Raw genomic sequence first — 21,024 nt, forward strand, 5'->3', positions numbered from 1 at the left:
CTCAGATACATTAAATGATCTGTGAGTCATACCGTTCATGGCAGATATAGGACTTGAATCCAGATGTCCTGATTTCACACCGTATATATCTCTAGCTGTTACCTCAAACCTGGATATATGTAGGGATTCAATACTATGCATCTATTTGCCAACACTTCTGGAAGTTACTACTACAAACTTCAGAGGTGATGGAGAACTTGGTGCTTTACTTTATAAGCTATGAAACTGTTATCTCCAGCACCACTTTCTATAAGCCTTACCTTCACATCAAAGGAAGGCTTGAAGAGTTTGTCCTTGGACAGAAACTTTGATGGTGTATCCAGGCATAATGAGGGCTCCTTCTGAAGTGGTTGTCCTGCTGCAGGGGAGACTGAAGCCTGTCCGGAGTGCTGTGAGATCACTGCATGGAAAGCTTTACTCTGAAAGCGGTTCATATCTAAAGGTGTAACGGCTGTTTTTCTGTGAGTTTCCAGGTCTGTGACAGGATGCTCTGGAGTATCTGGATTTAGATTCACCCCGTTTGTTGTCTCAGTTTCCAGACTTTGTTCTAGAGATTTAAAATGAAAAGAAACAAATGTGAGCCACTAATGTCTTTTGTGTCTAAAGAGGCACACAAGAAGTGATGCTTTTACATCTTATTGTGAGTTTTCATGTGAATTCTCAAGTATACTTCAAACCACAAAGTTATATACCTACTTTCAAAGAAACAAACCAGACAATATACTAAAATGTGTTGAGTTAGACAAGTACATCAACTGAAAGAAATAATTAATGAAATTAGATTTCCTGTTTCATCTTGTTGTAACTTGAAATATTCTCAATAAACCTCATAATTTGCCCAAAATTATATAAATAATGTCATCTTAGTCAATGGCAGAGTAAAAAAGAAAATCCCAATTACATGCACTCAGAGTTAACAACTACGGTCAGGTTTTTGGAAAGTGCTTAATGAAGTTTTAATATTACTTTGCCTGCACTGTAAAATTTCCAGGTTGTCTAAATAAAGTAGTAAGTATGGGCTTCCCTGGTGGCGCAGTGGTTGAGAGCCCGCCTGCCGATGCGGGGGACACGGGTTCGTGCCTTGGTCCGGGAAGATCCCACATGCCGCGGAGCGGCTGGGCCCGTGAGCCACGGCCGCTGAGCCTGCGCATCCGGAGCCTGTGCTCCACAATGGGAGAGGCCACAATAGTGAGAGGCCCGCGTACCGCAAAAAAAAAAAAAAAAAGTAGTAAGTAATAGCTTTGAGAAGCTTCCCTGGTTTGCCCAGGGATGCCATCATCTTACAAGAGAGGCTACTGTGTCCTCCCACCCTGCCTCCTACCTTTTTTTCAACATTTAACAAATACACTTATTAGACGGCTGCTCCGTGCCAGGCCCAATCTAGACAATGAAAATATATAATGCACAAGACACATGTACTCCTTGCCTTTTCAGAGCTTATGGTTGAGCGGGGAAACATGAAAGTAAACTACAACGGTAACACTGGGATGAGAGCTACAAAAGGCCAGGGTGTTATGGCAAGACAAAGGCCATACTTGGTGAGTCAAGGAAGGCTTTCCAGGGAAAGTGATATCCAAGTCGAGAACTGAAAGATAAGGAGAAACAGGCTAGCATGAAGCAGGCAAGAGATAACATGCAAAAGCCCAAAGATGAGGAATAGAGAGCACTTTACTCACAAGATGTGTCAGTATGAGCCGCTGAAGGAACAGTAAATGGGATCTAAGCTCATTAGACTTCAAACACTGAGACCCTAGAATGCTCCTATATTGTTCTGTACCCTGTAGCTTTCAGATAGTGCCTACACTTGATAGCACAGATACAAATTAAACATTTGTGCTATGAACGCATATTTATTTGGCCCCACACCCCCAATAATGAGTGCCCAAGAGTGGCTCACATGAAAGGGAGAAATTTTAATGACCTGTCCTAAAATAAGTTTTAGCACATTCATATCCCAGAAACCATCAAATTGTAAAAATATATACATAAAAGGACAAAACAGAAGTATGAACCTTCTTTAGGTGAATTTTTGATCAGAAAATGGCTTTCATTTGCTCTCTTTCCCAATCTAGCAGTCTCCAACAGCCAAGCTATAGTGACCGCTGGTAAATTCCACTTCTTGGCAGCTTCATATTTAGAACCACCTGGTTCTTTCAATACAAGATGTGTACTGGCAAACATGCCTTTCTTTGCATTGGATTTGCGAACGAAGAATTCTTGAACACTGAAAGTTACATTTAAAGAAAAGCAAATGTCATATGCACAATTAGCCAGCAAAGTAAGAATGAAGTTTCTAATACAATGGTTTTGTTAGAGTTCTGAATATATGAAAATACTCACAGATTAAAAGTTGGCTCTATTTCTTAAATTAAGCTAATCCCCTTACAAGTGCTTACTCTAGAATGAAATTAAACTTTTTATAAAAACATAAGCAAATTAAACTAGACTTACAAGAAATAACCAGAAAAACCATCTATTTAATTAGTCATCACCCATCCACCTTGTCTTTCCTCCCAAAAGAAGGCAGCATGGAACAACTACGTGAGCAAAGGAAGAGTATGAATAACACATTATATCTTTTAGCCCACTACAACTTCTCCAAGTATTTTCACATATTTCATTCGATCCTCTCAATATTTGTGAAATACCAATATTTTACAAATTATTGTAAAAATACGACCTGAGAAAAGATGCAGAGAAATTAAACGCCTTCCTCATGATCACAGAATATTAAAGGAAATATGGGGGCAAAAACAGAATATGAGATATAAACAGAATTGTCTTTTCTTTTAGGACTTCTGGGTTTTAAGTCTAGATCCCCACTTTTAAGATGTTTTTAATATTCCACATTTTTCCTAGTACTTTCACGGATTCATTTTTCACATTTAACCCACTGATCAATTAATTTGGTACTTATTTTGGGATGAGATGTTGCTCCAACTTTACTGAATCATATTTATTAAATAAACCATCTCTTCCTCAATAAGTTGAAATATCACTTTTATCATATACCAAATTCCTGTTTGTGTTTAGGTCTATTTCTAGACTTTCTGCCTGTTCACTGAACTTTCTGCTACTTACAGACACACTATTTTATCTAGAGAGGTTTACAAAATATATTTAAATAACTATTCTATTTCAGAATTTTTATGACTTTCCTGCTTGCTAATATTTTCTTTGAATTTAAGAATTAGTTTGCTTATTGCCCTCTCTAAAAAATTTCTTTATAACGTTTAGTCTTCCTGTCCAAGAACAGATACATCTTTCATACTGTTTAAGTCTTATTTATTTCCCTCAATAGCATTTTACAAGTTTCTGTAGCTCTTCCAAGTTTCCCTTTAAAATTTTTTTAAAAATCGAAGTATAGTTGACATACAATATTGTATTAGTTTCAGGTGTACTACGTAGTGACTCGACATTTAAATGCATTACAAATGATCAACACCAAAAGTATAGAAGCCATCTGTCAACATACAAAGCTAGTACAGTATTACTTTTTTCCTTATGCTGAATATTACATCCCCATGACGTTTTAACTTTATAACTGGAATTCTGTACCTGTTAATCCCTCTTCACCTTCCCCTCTGGTGACTACTAATTTGTTCTCTATATCTAATTTGTTCTCTATGAGTCTATTTTGGTTTTATTTTGTTTGTTCCTTTGTTTTGTTCTTTTAGATTCCACATCATGTTGCTAGGTGTTTTATCTCTTATTCCAGATTTAGTAAGAGACCTTTGTTTTCATTAGCTCTTCTAACTGGTTGTACATATGAAGGTCAGTGACTTCTGTATATTAATATTCTACATAACCACTTTGCTGAATTTTTCTGTGAGCACCACTTTAGTCTGTTGCCATATTTTGTTATTGTTATTTGTTACAATTTCAGTTTTTTCCAAAAGCTTACTGTTTGGTATAATCCAAGTACACAACACAGCAAAAAAGGAAATATACAATTTAATGAATTATCATAAGATGAAAACCCTTATATCAACCACCCACGTCAGAAGACAGAATCTTACCAGTCACTCCAGAACCTCTCCAACGTGCCTCTTCTCAGTTACTAACCCCCTTCCCTCCCTTGCTAACAGTAGCCACTATTTGGATATTTATGATCATCACTTCCTTACTTTTCTTTTGTTTTATCACATAGTGCATCTTTAAACACTACATTTAATTTTTTATGTCTTTTAGCTTGCAGGTTCCCTCTTCTTTCCTTGCCCCCTTGTTGAAGACACTATAATGTAGAGTTACTTCAGAGTCTGGATTTTGCTGATTGTATTGCTGTGCTGTAGTAGAACATGTTATTCTCCTGTATTTCCTATAATTCAGTAGTTGAATCTAGGTTTTATTAGATTGACGTTTCATTATTTTGCTAAGACTACTTCAAGGTGGTGATGTATTCTTCACAAGGAAGCATATGTCTGGTTTTCTCTTTAGTATGTGATTAACTGTTGGTTTTCAATGCCTAGAATCTTTCATTTATTAGGAGTCACAATCTTATCATTCCTTTTTCACTTATTTGTTGGAATACTTCTATAAAGGGAAATTGTCTTATCCATTATTATGGTACTCTGATACAGACTGTATAGGAAAGGCAGGATAAATACTTTGATCCTTTCTCTTTATTTACCAGCTTTCAAAATAATGAGTTGGTTTCCTAGCATCCTTCAAACATGACCAATTAGCTTAGTTTGTTTGGTGCTATTATGAAGTTATGATTTAAACATTATTTGATGTGTCTGGATCCACTGCTATTATTATCTCTAGTGACAACTTTTCCTGTCTTTAGCCAGTGGAAGTCCTTTTGACACAACCCTTCCTACTAGTCTTCAATAATATATCAATACTTGCTCTCTGTTCTGACAAAATGTTCCAGACTCACTGGTATCTTTTCTGCCCCAGACCTAGAACTGATCATTTCTTTAAGCTTTAGTTTCTTTTAGTGGGAAGTGGTATTTTAAGGTCACAATGTGGGCACTGGTGTTGCTTGTTACTATCAGGTTGATAATGATTTCTAGGCTTAAAAGTGGTTTTGAATTCCTCTTTGAACCAAGAGTTACTAAAAAGTTCTAAAATGCTGAGTTGATAAAGTCTTTTCATCTTCTATTTCTCCTACTCATTTCTAATTTTGGGTTTTTTTTTTTTTTTGTACTGTGATTACAGAATATGGTCTCCACTCTTTCTACTTCAGGGAACTTACTGAGGTTTTCTTTGTGGCCAATTTCTATACAGGCAACGTTTATGAGTGTTCCACAGGTGCTTGAAATGGTATGGTCACTGTTTTAGAGTGGATAGCTAACTATGCTGTTTAAATCTGTATCCTTTCTTGTTTTCCATTTGACCTGTCATGAGGTAAAAGGTGGGAATTAAAGTCTCTTACAATTAATGTTTCTGCTGATTCCTCATTGAATTTCCTGCTGTTTTTGTTCTATGAATGGTAGTCATGCTCTATTTGGTATATACATATTTTTTACCTTCAGTGTAAACAGCACTCTTTATTTACAGTGCTCTTCTTTTTCCTGTTTAATGCCTTTTGATTTGAATCCAAACTTGTCTGACGTTAAAACTGCAACACTCTCTTTTCTTTTGATATATCTTTGCCCATCTTTTTTTTTCCCCAAATGTTCTGAATCATTTAGGTTTAGATGTGTCTCTTGTTTAAAAGCATTTTAAGCGCTGCTTAATGATATAATCTAAAAGAACTTTTCCTTTAATGTAAAGTTTAGTTCATTTATATTTATTTATATAATGAGTTTTCTACTTCCTTTTTAAACAGCCACCATTAAAGTTCACTTACAGGTTGGGCTAATCTGGATTTTGGAACTTTAAAATTCATTTTCTTTCTCCCAAAGTATTCATTATTTCTGCTTAACATTTGCACTGCAGAAAAACAATTAATGTACACTGAAAAAGAATAAATCATCCAGATGGCATATGGAAGGGAATAAATAATGCTTAGATAAGCAACACTCAATAATGACCCACGTATCAGCTTTAAATATTCCCTTTCCTGGTAGGTAAGCATTAACACCTGGAGCCTTAACATTTGCCAGGCATCCGTCTAACAGCATTCTCCCTCTCCCACTTTGAGCCATCACATAGATATGCAACACACTCCTCATAAATATTATAAAGACACCCAGTGAAATCCTAATTTGAATGCTCTTCTATAAGTCAAAACAAATAAAAAGTACACCAAGACAGCAGGTACACTAAAAATACTACATACCTTGCTCCAAGGCGATTTGCTAAGAATGTCAACGAATCTTTTTCAGCTCCTGCACACTGGCTGAATGAAAGAACACAATCCTCTAAAGGAGTCATTCCTGCCATTACTGGGACTGGTGTGAAGAGAGGATTTGACTTTGGATCAGTTAAAGTCTGATAGTCTATACAAGTTACCTTTCAAAAACAAGAGAAACAATAACATCAACCTGAAATAAGCGACTAGTGGTTAACACTGGTTCAGTTACAGTAACAGTAATTTTAGTTTAGATGAAAACCAATTTTACTTTCATATAAATGTGTATATATGCTCATTCTCAACACATTTAAAATTATAACATTAAAGAAATACATACACACCAATCCGTTATATAGGATGTTAAAATCAGTCAGATTTGTCATCGAATTTATTGAATTTTGCTTAAAATTTAATTTCTTCCAATGTATTATCACCTTTTCTCTTTGAAAGTTGAAAAATAAATCAATGATGAAATTATTAGTGATAAGCCAACAAGATGGAATAATACAAAAGTGTATGTCATGTTTTGGTAGTAAGAAAACTAGGAAAATTGAAATAATATGAGATGACCTGGAGTAACTTCCTAAGAAGGAACACTGCTGGTGTGGCCCCTCTATTCTACCAGGATTAGGACCAAGAAGCTTGCATAGTTTATTATTTACACTTTCCATTGTTAAAAGCAAAATCCAGACAGTGCTCAAACCCAAATACCAATTTACTGAAACTGAACTGCCTAAGAAATAAATGTGTACTCCTAGTTTCAGACATCCTTCAATACTATATTTCAACTGCTACAGTGTTTTCTTACCAGCCACGTATTTGTAACAACTTCTCCCACAGTTGCCTGTACTTCACACCCCAGCAGAGGAACCACAGCATAATCAGCAACAACTCTGCTCTGAAGTGACACAATTTTTCCAGCATTTTCTCTTATGATAGTTGCAATATTAAATTCATTTTCATTACTAAAACCTAAAATAAGAAAACTCTTTTGGCTAAATAAACCTTCTTCAGTAATTGTAGAAGCATCAGGGAGGCAATGACTGACGGAAGACTGGTTTTCTTCTTGCAGAGAAATATGAGTAGAATCAATAAGGGGCTCCACATGAGCAGAATCATTAAAGGGTCCAACTTCAGACTGCGCAACTTCAACTGGAACAGAAAAAGAAATGTTTTCTAACAGGTATTTTATTTTATAAAGTTTATTTCCTAGTAAGGATATTAAGGTAACATGGAACCTGAGAACTGTGACCACACATATAAAACTAAGGCTTTATAAGTATACAATGAAGAAAGAATATGAACCATCCCATCCTCTGGGTTCCCAGGAGTGTTATCAGTATTACTATCCTAGGACAACAGCAATCATGTTACTATTCTAAGTATTACTAGTGTACTAGAAAACTCTAATTAGTTGAAAATTATGAAGCTCCAATAACTCCATGGGCCTGTTTGAGTTCTGAAACTGGTTCAGATAATTCACAACAGAATTAAAAAAATATCATTAAGGAAAAAATGGAAGCAACAGGCCTAAGTGGTCAAGCCCATCACATGGAAATAACTGAATAAATGCAATAATAAGAGAATTATGGTTATTTCCCTTTCAAAAATTTCTATAAAGTTTTATAATGAAATTGGAGCTATTTAGCTTCTATACCGATTCTTAAGAAAACAACTGATCAAGGACCCAACAGTCTCAACAATTTCATTTCAGGATAAAGTTGGCTTATAAATGGGTAGTAGAAGAAAAAAAACATAGATATTTTAAAATATAAATGTCAATAATGAAAATGCAGCTGCTGCCAGTGTCCTAGTCCTCACGGTGAGACACAGCTACCCCCTGCCTCTGCAGGAGACCTTCCAACACTAGCAGGGTGTTAGACACTGGAAAAGTCCTGGTTTAAAAATAAAGGGATTAGGAGAGGGCAGACAGCAGAAGCAAGAAGAACTACAGTCCTGCAGCCTGTGGAACTAAAACCACATTCACAGAAAGACAGACAAGACAAAAAGGCAGAGGGGGCTTCCCTGGTGGCGCAGTGGTTGAGAGTCCGCCTGCCGATGCAGGGGACACGGGTCCGTTCCCCGGTCCGGGAAGATCCCACATGCCGTGGAGCAGCTGGGCCCATGAGCCATGGCCGCTGAGCCTGTGCGTCCGGAGCCTGTGCTCCGCAACGGGAGAGGCCACAACAGTGAGAGGCCCACATACCGCAAAACAAAAACAAACAAACAAACAAACACACAAAAAAGGCAGAGGGCAATGTACCAGATGAAGGAACAAGATAAAACCCCAGAAAAACAACTAAATGAAGTAGAGATAGGCAACCTTCCAGAAAAACAATTTAGAATAATGATAGTGAAGATGACCCAGGACCTTGGAAAAAGGATGGAGGCAAAGATTGAAAAGATGCAAGAAATGTTTAACAAAGACCTAGGAGAATTAAAGAACAAACAAACAGAGATGAACAATACAATAACTGAAATGAAAAATACACTGGAAGGAATCAACAGCAGAATAACTGAGGTAGAAGAATGGATAAGTGACCTGGAAGACAGAATGGTGGAATTCAGTGCTGTGGAACAGAATAAAGAAAAAAGAATGAAAAGAAATGAAGACAGACTAAGAGACCTCTGGGACAACATTAAACGCAACATTCGCATTATAGGGGTCCCAGAAGGAGAAGAGAGAGAAAAAGGACCCGAGAAAATATTTGAAGAGATTAAAGTCAAAAACTTCCCTAACATGGGAAAGGAAATAGCCACGCAAGTCCAGGAAGCACAGAGACTCCCATACAGGATAAACCCAAGGAGAAACACGCCGAGACACACAGTAAGCAAACTGGCAAAAATTAAAGACAAAGAAAAATTATAGAAAGCAACAAGGGAAAAACGACAACATACAAGGGAACTCAAATAAGGCTAAAAGTTGATTTCTCAGCAGAAACTCTAAAAGCCAGAAGGGAGTGGCATGACATATTTAAAGTGATGAAAGGGAAGAACTTAAAACCAAGATTACTCTACCCGGCAAGGATCTCATTCAGATTCCATGGAGAAATCAAAAGCTTTACAGACAAGCAAAAGCAAAGAGAATTCAGCTCCACCAAACCAGCTCTACAACAAATGTTAAAGGAACTTCTCTAAGTGGGAAACACAAGAGAAAAAAGGACCTACAAAAACAAACCCAAAACAACTAAGAAAATGGTAACAGGAACATACATATAGATAATTCCCTTAAATGTGAATGGATTAAATGCTCCAAGCAAAAGACACAGGCTCGCTGAATGGATACAAAAACAAGACCCATATATATGCTGTCTACAGGAGACCCACTTCAGACCTAGGGACACATACAGACTGGAAGTGAAGGGATGGAAAATGATATTCCATGCAAATGGAAATCAAAAGAAAGCTGGAGTAGCAATACTCATATCTGATAAAATAGACTTTAAAACAAAAAATGTTACAAGAGACAAGGAAGGACACTACATAATGATCAAGGAATCAATCCAAAAAGAAGATATAACAATTATAAATATATATGCACCCAACATAGGAGCACCTCAATACGTAAGGCAACTGCTAACAGCTATAAAAGAGGAAATCGACAGTAACACAATAATAGTGGGGGGACTTCCCTAGTGGTGCAGTGGTTAAGAATCCGCCTGCCAATGCAGGGAACATGGGTTTGAGCTCTGGTCCAGGAAGATCCCACATGCCGTGGAGTAAGTAAGCCAGTGCGTCACAACTACTGAGCCTGCTATCTAGAGCCCGTGAGCCACAAATACTGAGCCCATGTGCCACAAGTACCGAGCCCATGTGCCACAAGTACCGAAGCCTGTGCACCTAGAGCCCATGCTCTGCAACAAAAGAAGCCACTGCAATGAGAAGCCTGTGCACCGCAATGAAGAGTAGCCCGCTCCCCGCAACTAGAGAAAGCCCACGCACAGCAATGAAGACCCAATGTGCCAAAAATAAATTAATTAATTAATAAAAATAATAACAGTGGGGGACTTTAACACCTCACTTACACCAATGGACTGATCATCCAAACAGAAAATTAATAAGGAAAAACAAGCTTTAAATGACACAATACACCAGATATATTTATAGGACACTCCATCCAAAACCAGCAGATTACAGTTTCTTCTCAAGTGCGCACAGAAGATTCTCCATGATAGATCACATCTTGGGTCACAAACCAAGCCTCAGTAAAGTTAAGAAAACTGAAATAGTATCAAGCACTTTTCCAACCACAACACTATGAGATTAGAAATCAATTACAGAGAAAAAAACCGTAAAAACCACAAACAGATGGCGGCTAAACAATACGTTACTAAATGACCAAAAGATCACTGAAGAAATCAAAGAGGACATTAAAAAATACCTAGAGACAAATGACAATAAAAACATGACAATCCAAATCCTATGGGATGCAGCAAAAGCAGTTCTAAGAGGGAACTTTAGAGCAATAGAATTGTACCTCAAAAAGAACCAAACATCTCAAATAAACAATCTAACCTTACACCTAAAACAACTAGAGAAAGAAGAACAAACAAAACCCAAAGTTAGCAGAAGGAAAGAAATCATAAAGATCAGAGCAGAAATAAATGAAACAGAAACAAAGAAAACAATAGCAAAGATCAATAAAACTAAAATCTGCTTCTTTGAGAAGATAAACATAATTGATAAACCATTAGCCAGACTCATCAAGAAAAGTGGGAGAGGACTCAAATCAATAAAATTAGAAATGAAAAAGGAGACGTTACAACAGACACTGCAGAAATACAAAGCACCCTAAGAGACTACTACAAGCAACTCTATGCCAATAAAATGGACAACCTGGAAGAAACTGACATATTCTTAGAAAGGTATGACCTTCCAAGACTGAATCAGGAAGAAACCGAAAATATGAACAGACCAATCACAAGTAATGAAATTGAAACTGTGATTAAAAATCTTCCAACAACAAAAATCTTCCAACAAACAAAAGTCCAGGACCAGATGGCTTCACAGGTGAATTCTATCAAACATTTAGAGAAGAGCTAACACCCATCCTTCTCAAACTCTTCCAAAAAATTGCAGAGGAAGGAACACTTCCAAACTCATTCTATGAAGCCACCATCATCCTGATACCAAAACAGACAAAGATACTACAAAAAACGAAAGTTACAGACCAATATTACTGATGAATATAGATGCAAAAGTCCTCAACAAAATACTAGCAAACAATCCAACAACACATTAAAAGGATCATACACCATGATCAACTGGGATTTATCCCAGGGATGCAAGGATTCTTCAATATATGTAAATCAATCAATTTGATACACCACATTAACAAACTGAAGAAGAAAAACCATATGATCATCTCAATAGATGCAGAAAAAGCTTTTGACAAAATTCAACACCCATTTATGATAAAAACTCTCTAGAAAGTGGGCATAGAGGAAATGTACCTCAGCATAATAAAGGCCATATACGACAAACCCACAGCAAACATCATTCTCAATGGTGAAAAACTGAAAGCATTTCCTCTAAGATCAGGAACAAGACAAGGATATCCACTCTCACCACTATTATTCAACATAGTTTTGGAAGTCCTAGCCACGGCAGTCAGTGAAGAAAAAGAAATAAAAGAAACACAAATTGGAAAAGAAGTAAAACTGTCACTGTTTGCAGATGACATGATACTATACATAGAGAATCCTAAAGATGCCACCAGAAAACTACTAGAGCTAATCAATGAATTTGGTAATGTTGCACGTTACAAAATTAATGCACATAAGTCTCTTGCATTCCTATACACTAATGATGAAAAATGTGAAAGAGAAAATAAGGAAACACTCCCATTTACCACTGCAACAAAAAGAATAAAACACCTAGGAATAAGTCTACCTAGGGAGACAAAAGACCTGTATGCAGAAAAGTATAAGACACTGATGAAAGAAATTAAAGATGAAACAAACAGATGGAGACATATACCACGTTCTTGGATTGGAAGAATCAATATTGTGAAAATGACTATACTACCCAAAGCAATCTACAGATTCAATGCAACCCCTATCAAATTACCAATGGCATTTTTTATAGAACTAGAACAAATAAATCTTAAAATTTGTATGGAGACACAAAAGACCCTGAATAGCCAAAGCAGTCTTGAGGGAAAAAAACGGAGCTGGATGAATCAGGCTCCCTGACTTCAGATTACACTACAAAGCTACGGTAATTAAGACAATATGGTAGTGGCACAAAAACAGAAACATAGATCAATGGAACGGGATAGAAAGCACAGATGTAAACCCACACACCTACGGTCAACTAATCTATGACAAAGGAGGCAAGGATATACAATGGAGACAGTCTCTTCAGTAAGTGGTGCTCGGAGAACTGGACAGCTACATGTAAAAGAATGAAATTAGAACACTCCCTAACACCATACACAAAAATAAACTCAAAATGGATTCGAGACCTAAATGTAAGACCAGACACTATAAAATTCTTGGAGGAAAACATAGGAAGAACATTCTTTGACATAAATCACAGCAAGGCCTTTTTTGATCCACCTCCTAGAGTAATGGAAATAAAAACAAAAATAAACAAATGGGACCTAATGAAACTTAAGTTTTTGCACCGCAAAGGAAACTACAAACAAGATGAAAAGACAACCCTCAGAATGGGAGAAAATATTTGCAAACGAATCAATGGACAAAGGATTAATCTACAAAATATATAAACAGCTCATGCAGCTCAATATTAAAAAAAAAACAACCCAATCTAAAAATGGGCAGAAGACCTAAATAGACATTTCTCCAAAGAGGACATATAGATGGTCAAGAAGCACATGAAAAGCTGCTCAACATCACTAATTATTAGAGAAATGCAAATCAAAACTAGTGAGGTATCACACCTCACACCAGTTAGAATGGGCATCATCAGAAAATCTACAAACAACAAATGCTGGAGAGGGTGTGGAGAAAAGGGAACCCTCTTGCACTATTGGAGGGAATGTAAATTTATGCAGTCACTATGGAGAACAGTATGGAGGGTCCTTAAAAAACTAAGAATAGCAATACCATATGACCCAGCAGTCCCACTACTGGGCATACACCCAGAGAAACCATAATTCAAAAAGACGCATGCACCCCAGTGTTCATTGCAGCACTATTTACAATAGCCAGGACATGGAAACAACCTAAATGCCCATCAACAGATGAATGGATAAAGAAGATGTGGTACATATATACAATGGAATATTACTCAGCCATAAGAAGGAACGAAACTGGGTCATTTGTAGAGATGTGGATGGATCTAGAGACTGTCATATGGAGTGAAGTAAGTCAGAAACAGAAAGACAAATATCGTATATTAACACATATATGTGGAATCTAGAAAAATGGTACTGATGAACCGGTTTGCAGGGCAGAAAATGAGACACAGATACAGTGAACAAACGTATGGACACCAAGGGGGGAAAGTGGTGGGGAGGGGGTGGAGGTGGGGTGGTGTGATGAATTGGGAGATTGGGATTGACATGTATACACCAATATGTATAAAATGGATAACTAATAAGAGCCTGCTGTATGATAAAATAAATCAAATTAAATTAAAAAAATAAAGAGATTAGGAGCAGTTGCTCTACTGACTTGCTGTATAAAAAGAAAAAGAAAATGCATACCCTAATATGCAATAAATATTATGAAATCAATGCTAAAAGTTTAAGAGGTAAAAACTTAGTATGTTCTTGAAAACTCTAGTGGTGCTGTGTTGAAGGGTAATGCCTTACAGCAGAGATAGGCAAACTACAGCCTAGGGGCCAAAGTGGGCCCATGGCCTGTGTATTATCATTTTTACATTTTTAAATGGTTGCAAAAACAAAACAAAACAAAATAGAATGTGTGACAGAGGCAGAATGTGGCTGGTAAAGCCCAAAATATTTACTGTCTGGCCTTTTACAAAAACAGTTTGCCAAGCCCTGCTTCATGGGATTCCAACAAGCCTGGAAGGTATTCAAGGATTCTTAACATTTATTTATATAGGCACTGTGCCTAAGTGCTTTACATGCATGTAATTAATGGTCATGATACTATTAGGCTCATTCTATTGCTGTATCTATACCCTTTCTTCAAGAAGAATACCAGGCTTAAAGAGGTTATGTAACTTACCTAAAGTCATACAGTTATTAGGTGGCAGAAATGAGATATAAACCGAAGTCTGTCTGACTCCAGGGTCCATAACATTATGTTATAGTGCCATATTCTTATTTCTATCTTCATCTCCAATAGACACGACCGTTTTCACTTTTAAACTAATTACTGTTTATATATACTTTAATTCCTACTTAATACAAGTATTTAAATTGCTCTTACTGACACTCTGAAGAAGCAGTTTTGTCTAGAGCATTACTGATCAGTAGGTCAGGAGACTCTATGACCCTCAGTTTCATATTATAAGGAATAAGGGATAACAGTATATTTATAATTTATAGAGATGTATGAGGATGAATAAGCTTAGATGGAAATAAAGGTGACATGATACTATAAAACATTTTGGAAAGTAGTTTTAAAAATAGATATTTCTAATATAAAATGTAAAAACAAAATATTTTGCCATTAAAATTGTTCACAATCACATCTAGGAGGAAAAAAACAACTTTGTTTGATGTCTATATATAGGTGGTGAGATAGGAAGAAGGAAGAAGCCCAGGGGAATTTTAGACTACTATAAAAACAAACTAGAAATACTAAGTTTTATAAATGATAAGTAAAACCCTGAAGTTATTAAAGACTCAGAATAAATTAACATGTTCTACAGTAGTTCTTCCCATTTATTTTAGAAATAAAACCCTTTCTCAAATAGATGTCATTCAGTAGCCCAATAGACTACCAAATAATAGGCTTTTTGACAAGACTATTATTGAAAAAGCTCTCTCAAATCAAAAGTAATTTTGTTTTAAGAGGTAACTGAAAATACTTGATTACATTCTTCTAAATTTGATGCTTGGGGATTCACTGAGATTTACTGTCACTAAATCCTTTCAAAGTCAGTAGACTACTAGCTGCTTTAGAAAGGAAGGTTTGAGAAACCAACTGCCTGCCTCCAGCAAGTACCCTTGTTGAAGGATAATGCATAAAACTACTTCCAGTCAATCTGCGGCTTCTTTATACTAGAACATCCTAAAAAATTAGGATGATCTGATATGATACACTACTAAAGCATAAGCAAGTGGTCTGACAAAAGTCAATTCTGCAGTACTCCATGAAGAGAAACAGCGTGGATAAAAAAATATGAATACTGAAAATTCCTTTCTAGAAATATGGTAGGCTAGATATTCAAAACCTACTCACTAAAAACACCTAAAATACAGGATGAAATATTAAAGGTATCCTTATAAATACATAGCTGAGTTTGCAAGAAAGCAAGAGAAATTCTCAAGGGCTAAAAAGGAAGTAGTAGCATGAATTCAGATCATTAAGTGATTACTAAAGCTAACGATTAACATCTATTTTGGCAGTGACCTATACCCTTAGAATTTAAGGATATCACATAGAGGGATAGGAGTCAAGCCTTTGATCTCACACAAATTAGACGTGGGGCAGAGTATTCCTTTCCACTCAGAAACACTAAAGGGAAATGCCTTCAGTGAAAATGTCGACCAAAACCCAATCAACCACCACCACCACCAAGTCCACCCTGCAAAAGGAGATGACAAGTACACTTTATTTTTCTGAGGCACAGAAGAACATTTATGAAAATCACTTCCTAAACACCTCATAGACCAAAGATATGATAAAATTAGAAAATATTTAGACTTGAACAATTACAAAAATGCTACATAGAAGATCTTTTGAAATATAACTGAGTTACTACTTTCAGAGAAATCTACTGACATAAACACTTAGATAAAAAGACTAAAAAAAACAAATTGTGCAACTTAAGAAATCAGAAGAAAAAAGAGAAGAAAAAAAAGAGTAAGACAATAAATTAATGAAACAAAAATCAAACTTGGTTTGTTAAAAAGACTAATGAAACTGGTATTTAAATCTCCTAGAAAATATAGCTTACCAAAACTTATTCAGGAAAAAATAGAACAATGAAATAGTTTCATATCCATTAAATAAATCCATACTATAAAATCAGGCCAGGCCATTAGACCAGGCCGTTAGACAGATGAGTTTCATCACACATTCAAGTATAAGGGAACTCGAATCGTACATAAACTGAGATTAAAGAAAAAAAAATCGTACATAAACTGAGATTAAAGAAAAAAAAAGTAACTCACCAATCCATTTTATCAATAATAACAAAACCCAACAAGGACAACAGGAAAAGGAAAATTATAGGCCGATATCACACCGAATAGATAAAATCCTAAATAAAATATTAGTAAACTGAACACAGTAAAAAAAAAGATGAATATATCATATCCAGAAGAATTTAAACTTGATTTAACAATGTAAAATCTACTAATGCAATTTACCACACCAAGGAGAAAAAACCATATAATTCTAATGAGCAGAGGAAAAGTACATAATACCCAGATCACAGCCCTAAAGAATAAAAACTACAAAACTTTTAGAAGAAAACATACAAGAAAAGCATCATTACATTAGATTTAGCAATGATTTCTTAATTATGACACCAAAAACACAGGCAATGAGAAAACAATAAATTGGACTTCATCACAATTAAAACTTTTGTCCATCAAAGAACACAGGGTGAAAAGGCTACCCAAAGAATGGGTGAAAATATATGCAAATCATATATCTGATAAGGGATCAATATTCAAAATACATAAAGAACTCCTACAATCAACCCAATTGAATAAACATTTCTCCAAAGAAGATTTATAGATGGCTAATAAAAACATGAAATGATGCTCAGTGTCACTAATCATCAGGGAAATGCAAATCAAAACCACCAGTGAGATACCACTTCATACCCATTATGATGATGTTTATTAAAAAAAAAGCAGAAAATACAATATGTTGGTAAGGATGTGGAGGAACTGGAACCCCTGTGCATTGCTGGTGAGAATGTAAAGTGGTACACCACTGTGGAAAACAGCAAGGTGGTTTCCCAAAAAATTAAACATAGAATTACCATATGACTTATCAATTCCACTTCTGGGACTGTATCTAAAAGAAATGAAAGCAGGGACTTGAACAGATACCTGTACAGCGACGTTCACAGCACCATTATTTACAAAAGCCAACCACAGAGAAAACTCAAGTGTCCATCAACAGAAAGGAAGAGACAATTCCAACATACAATGAACTATTATTCAACTTAAACAAGGAATGAAATTCTGACACATGCTAAAACATGGATGAAACTTGAGGACATTATGGTAAGTGAAATAAGACACAAAAGGACAGATACTGTATGAGTCCATTTATATGAGCTACCTAGAATGGTCAAATTCAGATACAGAAAATAGAATGGTGGTTGCCAGGGACTGGGCAGAGGGAGGAAGACAGAGTTACTATTTAATGGCTATAATGTTTCAGTTTGGGAAGATAAAAAAGTTCTGGCATGAACGGTAATGATGGTGGCACAAGAGTGTGAATATAGTACCACTAAATTGTACAACTAAAAATAGTTAAAACGGTAAATTTTATGTTAGGCATATTTTACCACAATTTTTAAAAACTCAATACCCAGAGAGAGGAGGAAGATGGCGGAAGAGTAAGACATGGAGTTCACCTTCCTCCCCACAGATACATCAGAAATACATCTACACGTGGAACAACTCCTACAGAACACCTACTGAACGCTGGCAGAAGACCTCAGACCTCCCAAAACGCAGGAAACTCCCCACGTACCTGGGTAGGGCAAAAAAAAAAAAAGAATAAACACAGACAAAAGAATAGGGACGGGACCTGCACCAGTGGGAGGGAGCCGTGAAGGAGGAAAGGTTTCCACACACTAGAAGCCCCTTCGCGGGCGGAGACTGCGGGTAGCGGGGTGGGGGGAGCTTCAGAGCCGTGGAGGCGAGAGCAGCCACAGGGGTCCGGAGGGCAAAGCGGAGAGATTACCGCACAGAGAATCGGTGCCGACCAGCGCTCATCACCCCGAGAGGCTTGTCTGCTCACCCGCTGGGGCAGGCGGGGCTGGGAGCTGAGGCTCGGGCTTCAGTCGGAGCGCAGGGAGAGGACTGGAGGCGTGCACACAGCCTGACGGGGTTCGTGCACCACGGCTAGCCGGGAGGGAGTCTGGGAAAAAGTCTGGACCTGCCAAAGAGGCAAGAGACTTTTTCTTCCCTCTTTGTTTCCTGGTGCAGGAGGAGAGGGGATTAAGAGCACTGCTTAAGGAGCTCCAGAGATCGGCGCGAGCAGCGGCTAACAGTGCGGACCCCAGAGATGGGCATGAGATGCTAAGGCTGCTGCTGCCACCACCAAGAAGCCTGTGTGCGAGAACAGGTCACTCTCCACACCTCTCTTCCAGGGAGCCTGTGCAGGCCGCCACTGCCAGGGTCCTGGGACCCAGGGACAACTTCCCCGGGGGAATGCACGGCGCGCCTCAGGCTGGTGCAACGTCACACCGGCCACTGCTGCCACAGGCGCACCACGCACTCCGTGCCCCTCCCTCCCCCCGGCCTGAGTGAGCCAGAGCCCCCGAAACAGCAGCTCCTTTAACCCCGTCCTGTCTGAGTGAAGAACAGATGCCCTCCGGCGACCTACACGAAGAGGCAGGGCCAAATCCAAACCTGAACCCCAGGAGCTGTGCAAACAAAGAAGAGAAAGGGAAATCTCTCCCAGCAGCCTCAGGAGCAGTGGATAAAATCTCCACAATCAACATGATGTACCCTGCATCTGTGGAACACCTGAAGAGACAACGAATCATCCCAAATTGAGGAGGTGGACTTTGAGAGCAAGATATATTATTTTTTCCCCTTTTCCGCTTTTTGTGAGTATGTGTACACTTCTGTGTGAGATTTTGTCTGTATAGCTTTGCTTTCACCATTTGTCCTAGGGTTCTATCCAACCGTTTTTTTTTTACTTAAAAAAATTTTTTTTTCTTAATAATTTTTTAATTTTATTATACCTTATTTTATTTTATTTTCCTCTATCCTTTCCTTCCTCCCTCCCTCCCTCCCTTTCTTTCTTTCTACTTTTTCTCCCTTTTATTCTGAGCAGTGTCGATGAAAGACTCTTGGTGCTGAAGCCAGCAGTCAGTGATGTGACTCTGAGGTGGGAGAGCCAACTTCAGGACACTGGTCCACAAGAGACCTCCCAGCTCCACGTAATATCAAATGGCGAAAATCTCCCAGAGATCTCCATCTCAACACCAACACCCAGCTTCACTCAACGACCAGCAAGCTACAGTGCTGGACTCCCTATGCCAAACAACTAGCAAGACAGGAACACAACCCCACCCATTAGCAGAGAGGCTGCCTAAAATCATAATAAGTCCATAGACACCCGAACACACCACCAGACGTGGACCTGCCCACCAGAAACACAAGATCCAGCCTCAGCCACCAGAACACAGGCACTAGTCCCCTCCACCAGGAAGCCTACACAACCCACTGAACCAACTTTAGCCACAGGGGACAGACACCAAAAACAACGGAAACTACGAACCTGCAGCCTGCAAAAAGAAGACCCCAAACACAGTAAGATAAGCAAAATGAAAAGACAGAAAAACGCACAGCAGATGAAGGAGCAAGATAAAAACCCACCAGACCTAACAAATGAAGAGAAAATAGGCAGTCTACCTGAAAAAGAATTCAGAATAATGGTAGTAAAGATGATCCAAAATCTTGGAAATAGAATAGACAAAATGCAAGAAACATTTAACAAGGACCTAGAAGAACTAAAGATGAAACAAGCAACAATGAACAACACAATAAATGAAATTAAAAATACTCTAGAAGGGATCAATAGCAGAATAACTGAGGCAGAAGAACAGAAAGGGACCTGGAAGATAGAATACTGGAAATAACTACTGTAGAGCAGAATAAAGAAAAAAGAATGAAAAGGACTGAGGACAATCTCAGAGACCTCTGGGACAACATTAAACGCACCAACATTCGAATTATAGGGGTCCCAGAAGAAGAGAAAATGAAAGGGACTAAAAAAATATTTGAAGACATTATAGTTGAGAACTTCCCTAATATGAGAAAGGAAATAGTTAATCAAGTCCGCCAAGCACAGAGAGTCCCATACAGGATAAATCCAAGGAGAAACACGTTAAGACACATATTAATCAAACTGTCAAAAGTTAAATACAAAGAAAACATATTAAAAGCAGCAAAGGAAAAACAACAAATAGCACACAAGGGAATCCCCATAAGGTTAACAGCTGATCTTTCAGCAGAAACTCTGCAAGCCAGAAGGGACTGGCAGGATATATTTAAAGTGATGAAGGAGAAAAACCTGCAACCAAGATTACTCAGCCCAGTGAGGATCTCATTCAGATTTGATGGAGAAATTAAAACCTTTACAGACAAGCAAAAGCTGAGAGAGTTCAGCACCACCAAACCAGCTTTACAACAAATGCTAAAGGAACTTGTCTAGGCAAGAAACACAAGAGAAGGAAAAGACCTATAATAACAAACCCCAAACAATTAAGAAAATGGGAACAAGAACATACATATCGATAATTACCTTAAATGTAAATGGATTAAATGCTCCCACCAAAAGACACAGACTGGCTGAATGGATACAAAAACAAGACCCATATATATGCTGTCTACAAGAGACCCACTTCAGACCTAGAGACACATACAGACTGCAAGTGAGGGGATGGAAAAACATATTCCATGCAAATGGAAATCAAAA

The 21,024-nt window shown here is 37.6% G+C and overlaps 1 protein-coding gene across 4 annotated transcripts in view; it reads right to left on the reverse strand.

The window, feature by feature from the left end:
* TOPBP1 (DNA topoisomerase II binding protein 1) overlaps positions 1–21,024 on the reverse strand; it is a 77,420-nt gene that overhangs the window by 32,353 nt on the left and 24,043 nt on the right. For all 4 annotated transcript variants that reach the window (XM_027091761.1, XM_027091759.1, XM_027091762.1 and 1 more), the window contains exons 11-14: positions 7,053–7,396; positions 6,230–6,402; positions 2,013–2,224; positions 261–547 (exon numbers count right to left, since the gene is read on the reverse strand). In XM_027091761.1, coding sequence (XP_026947562.1) covers positions 261–547; positions 2,013–2,224; positions 6,230–6,402; positions 7,053–7,396 — 1,016 coding nt within the window. The remainder of the gene's footprint in view (positions 1–260; positions 548–2,012; positions 2,225–6,229; positions 6,403–7,052; positions 7,397–21,024) is intronic.

Source organism: Aethalodelphis obliquidens, unplaced genomic scaffold (genome assembly GCF_003676395.1).
Source record: "Aethalodelphis obliquidens isolate GAN/ISIS:26980383/991018 unplaced genomic scaffold, ASM367639v1 scaffold72, whole genome shotgun sequence".
NCBI lineage: Eukaryota > Metazoa > Chordata > Mammalia > Artiodactyla > Delphinidae > Aethalodelphis > Aethalodelphis obliquidens.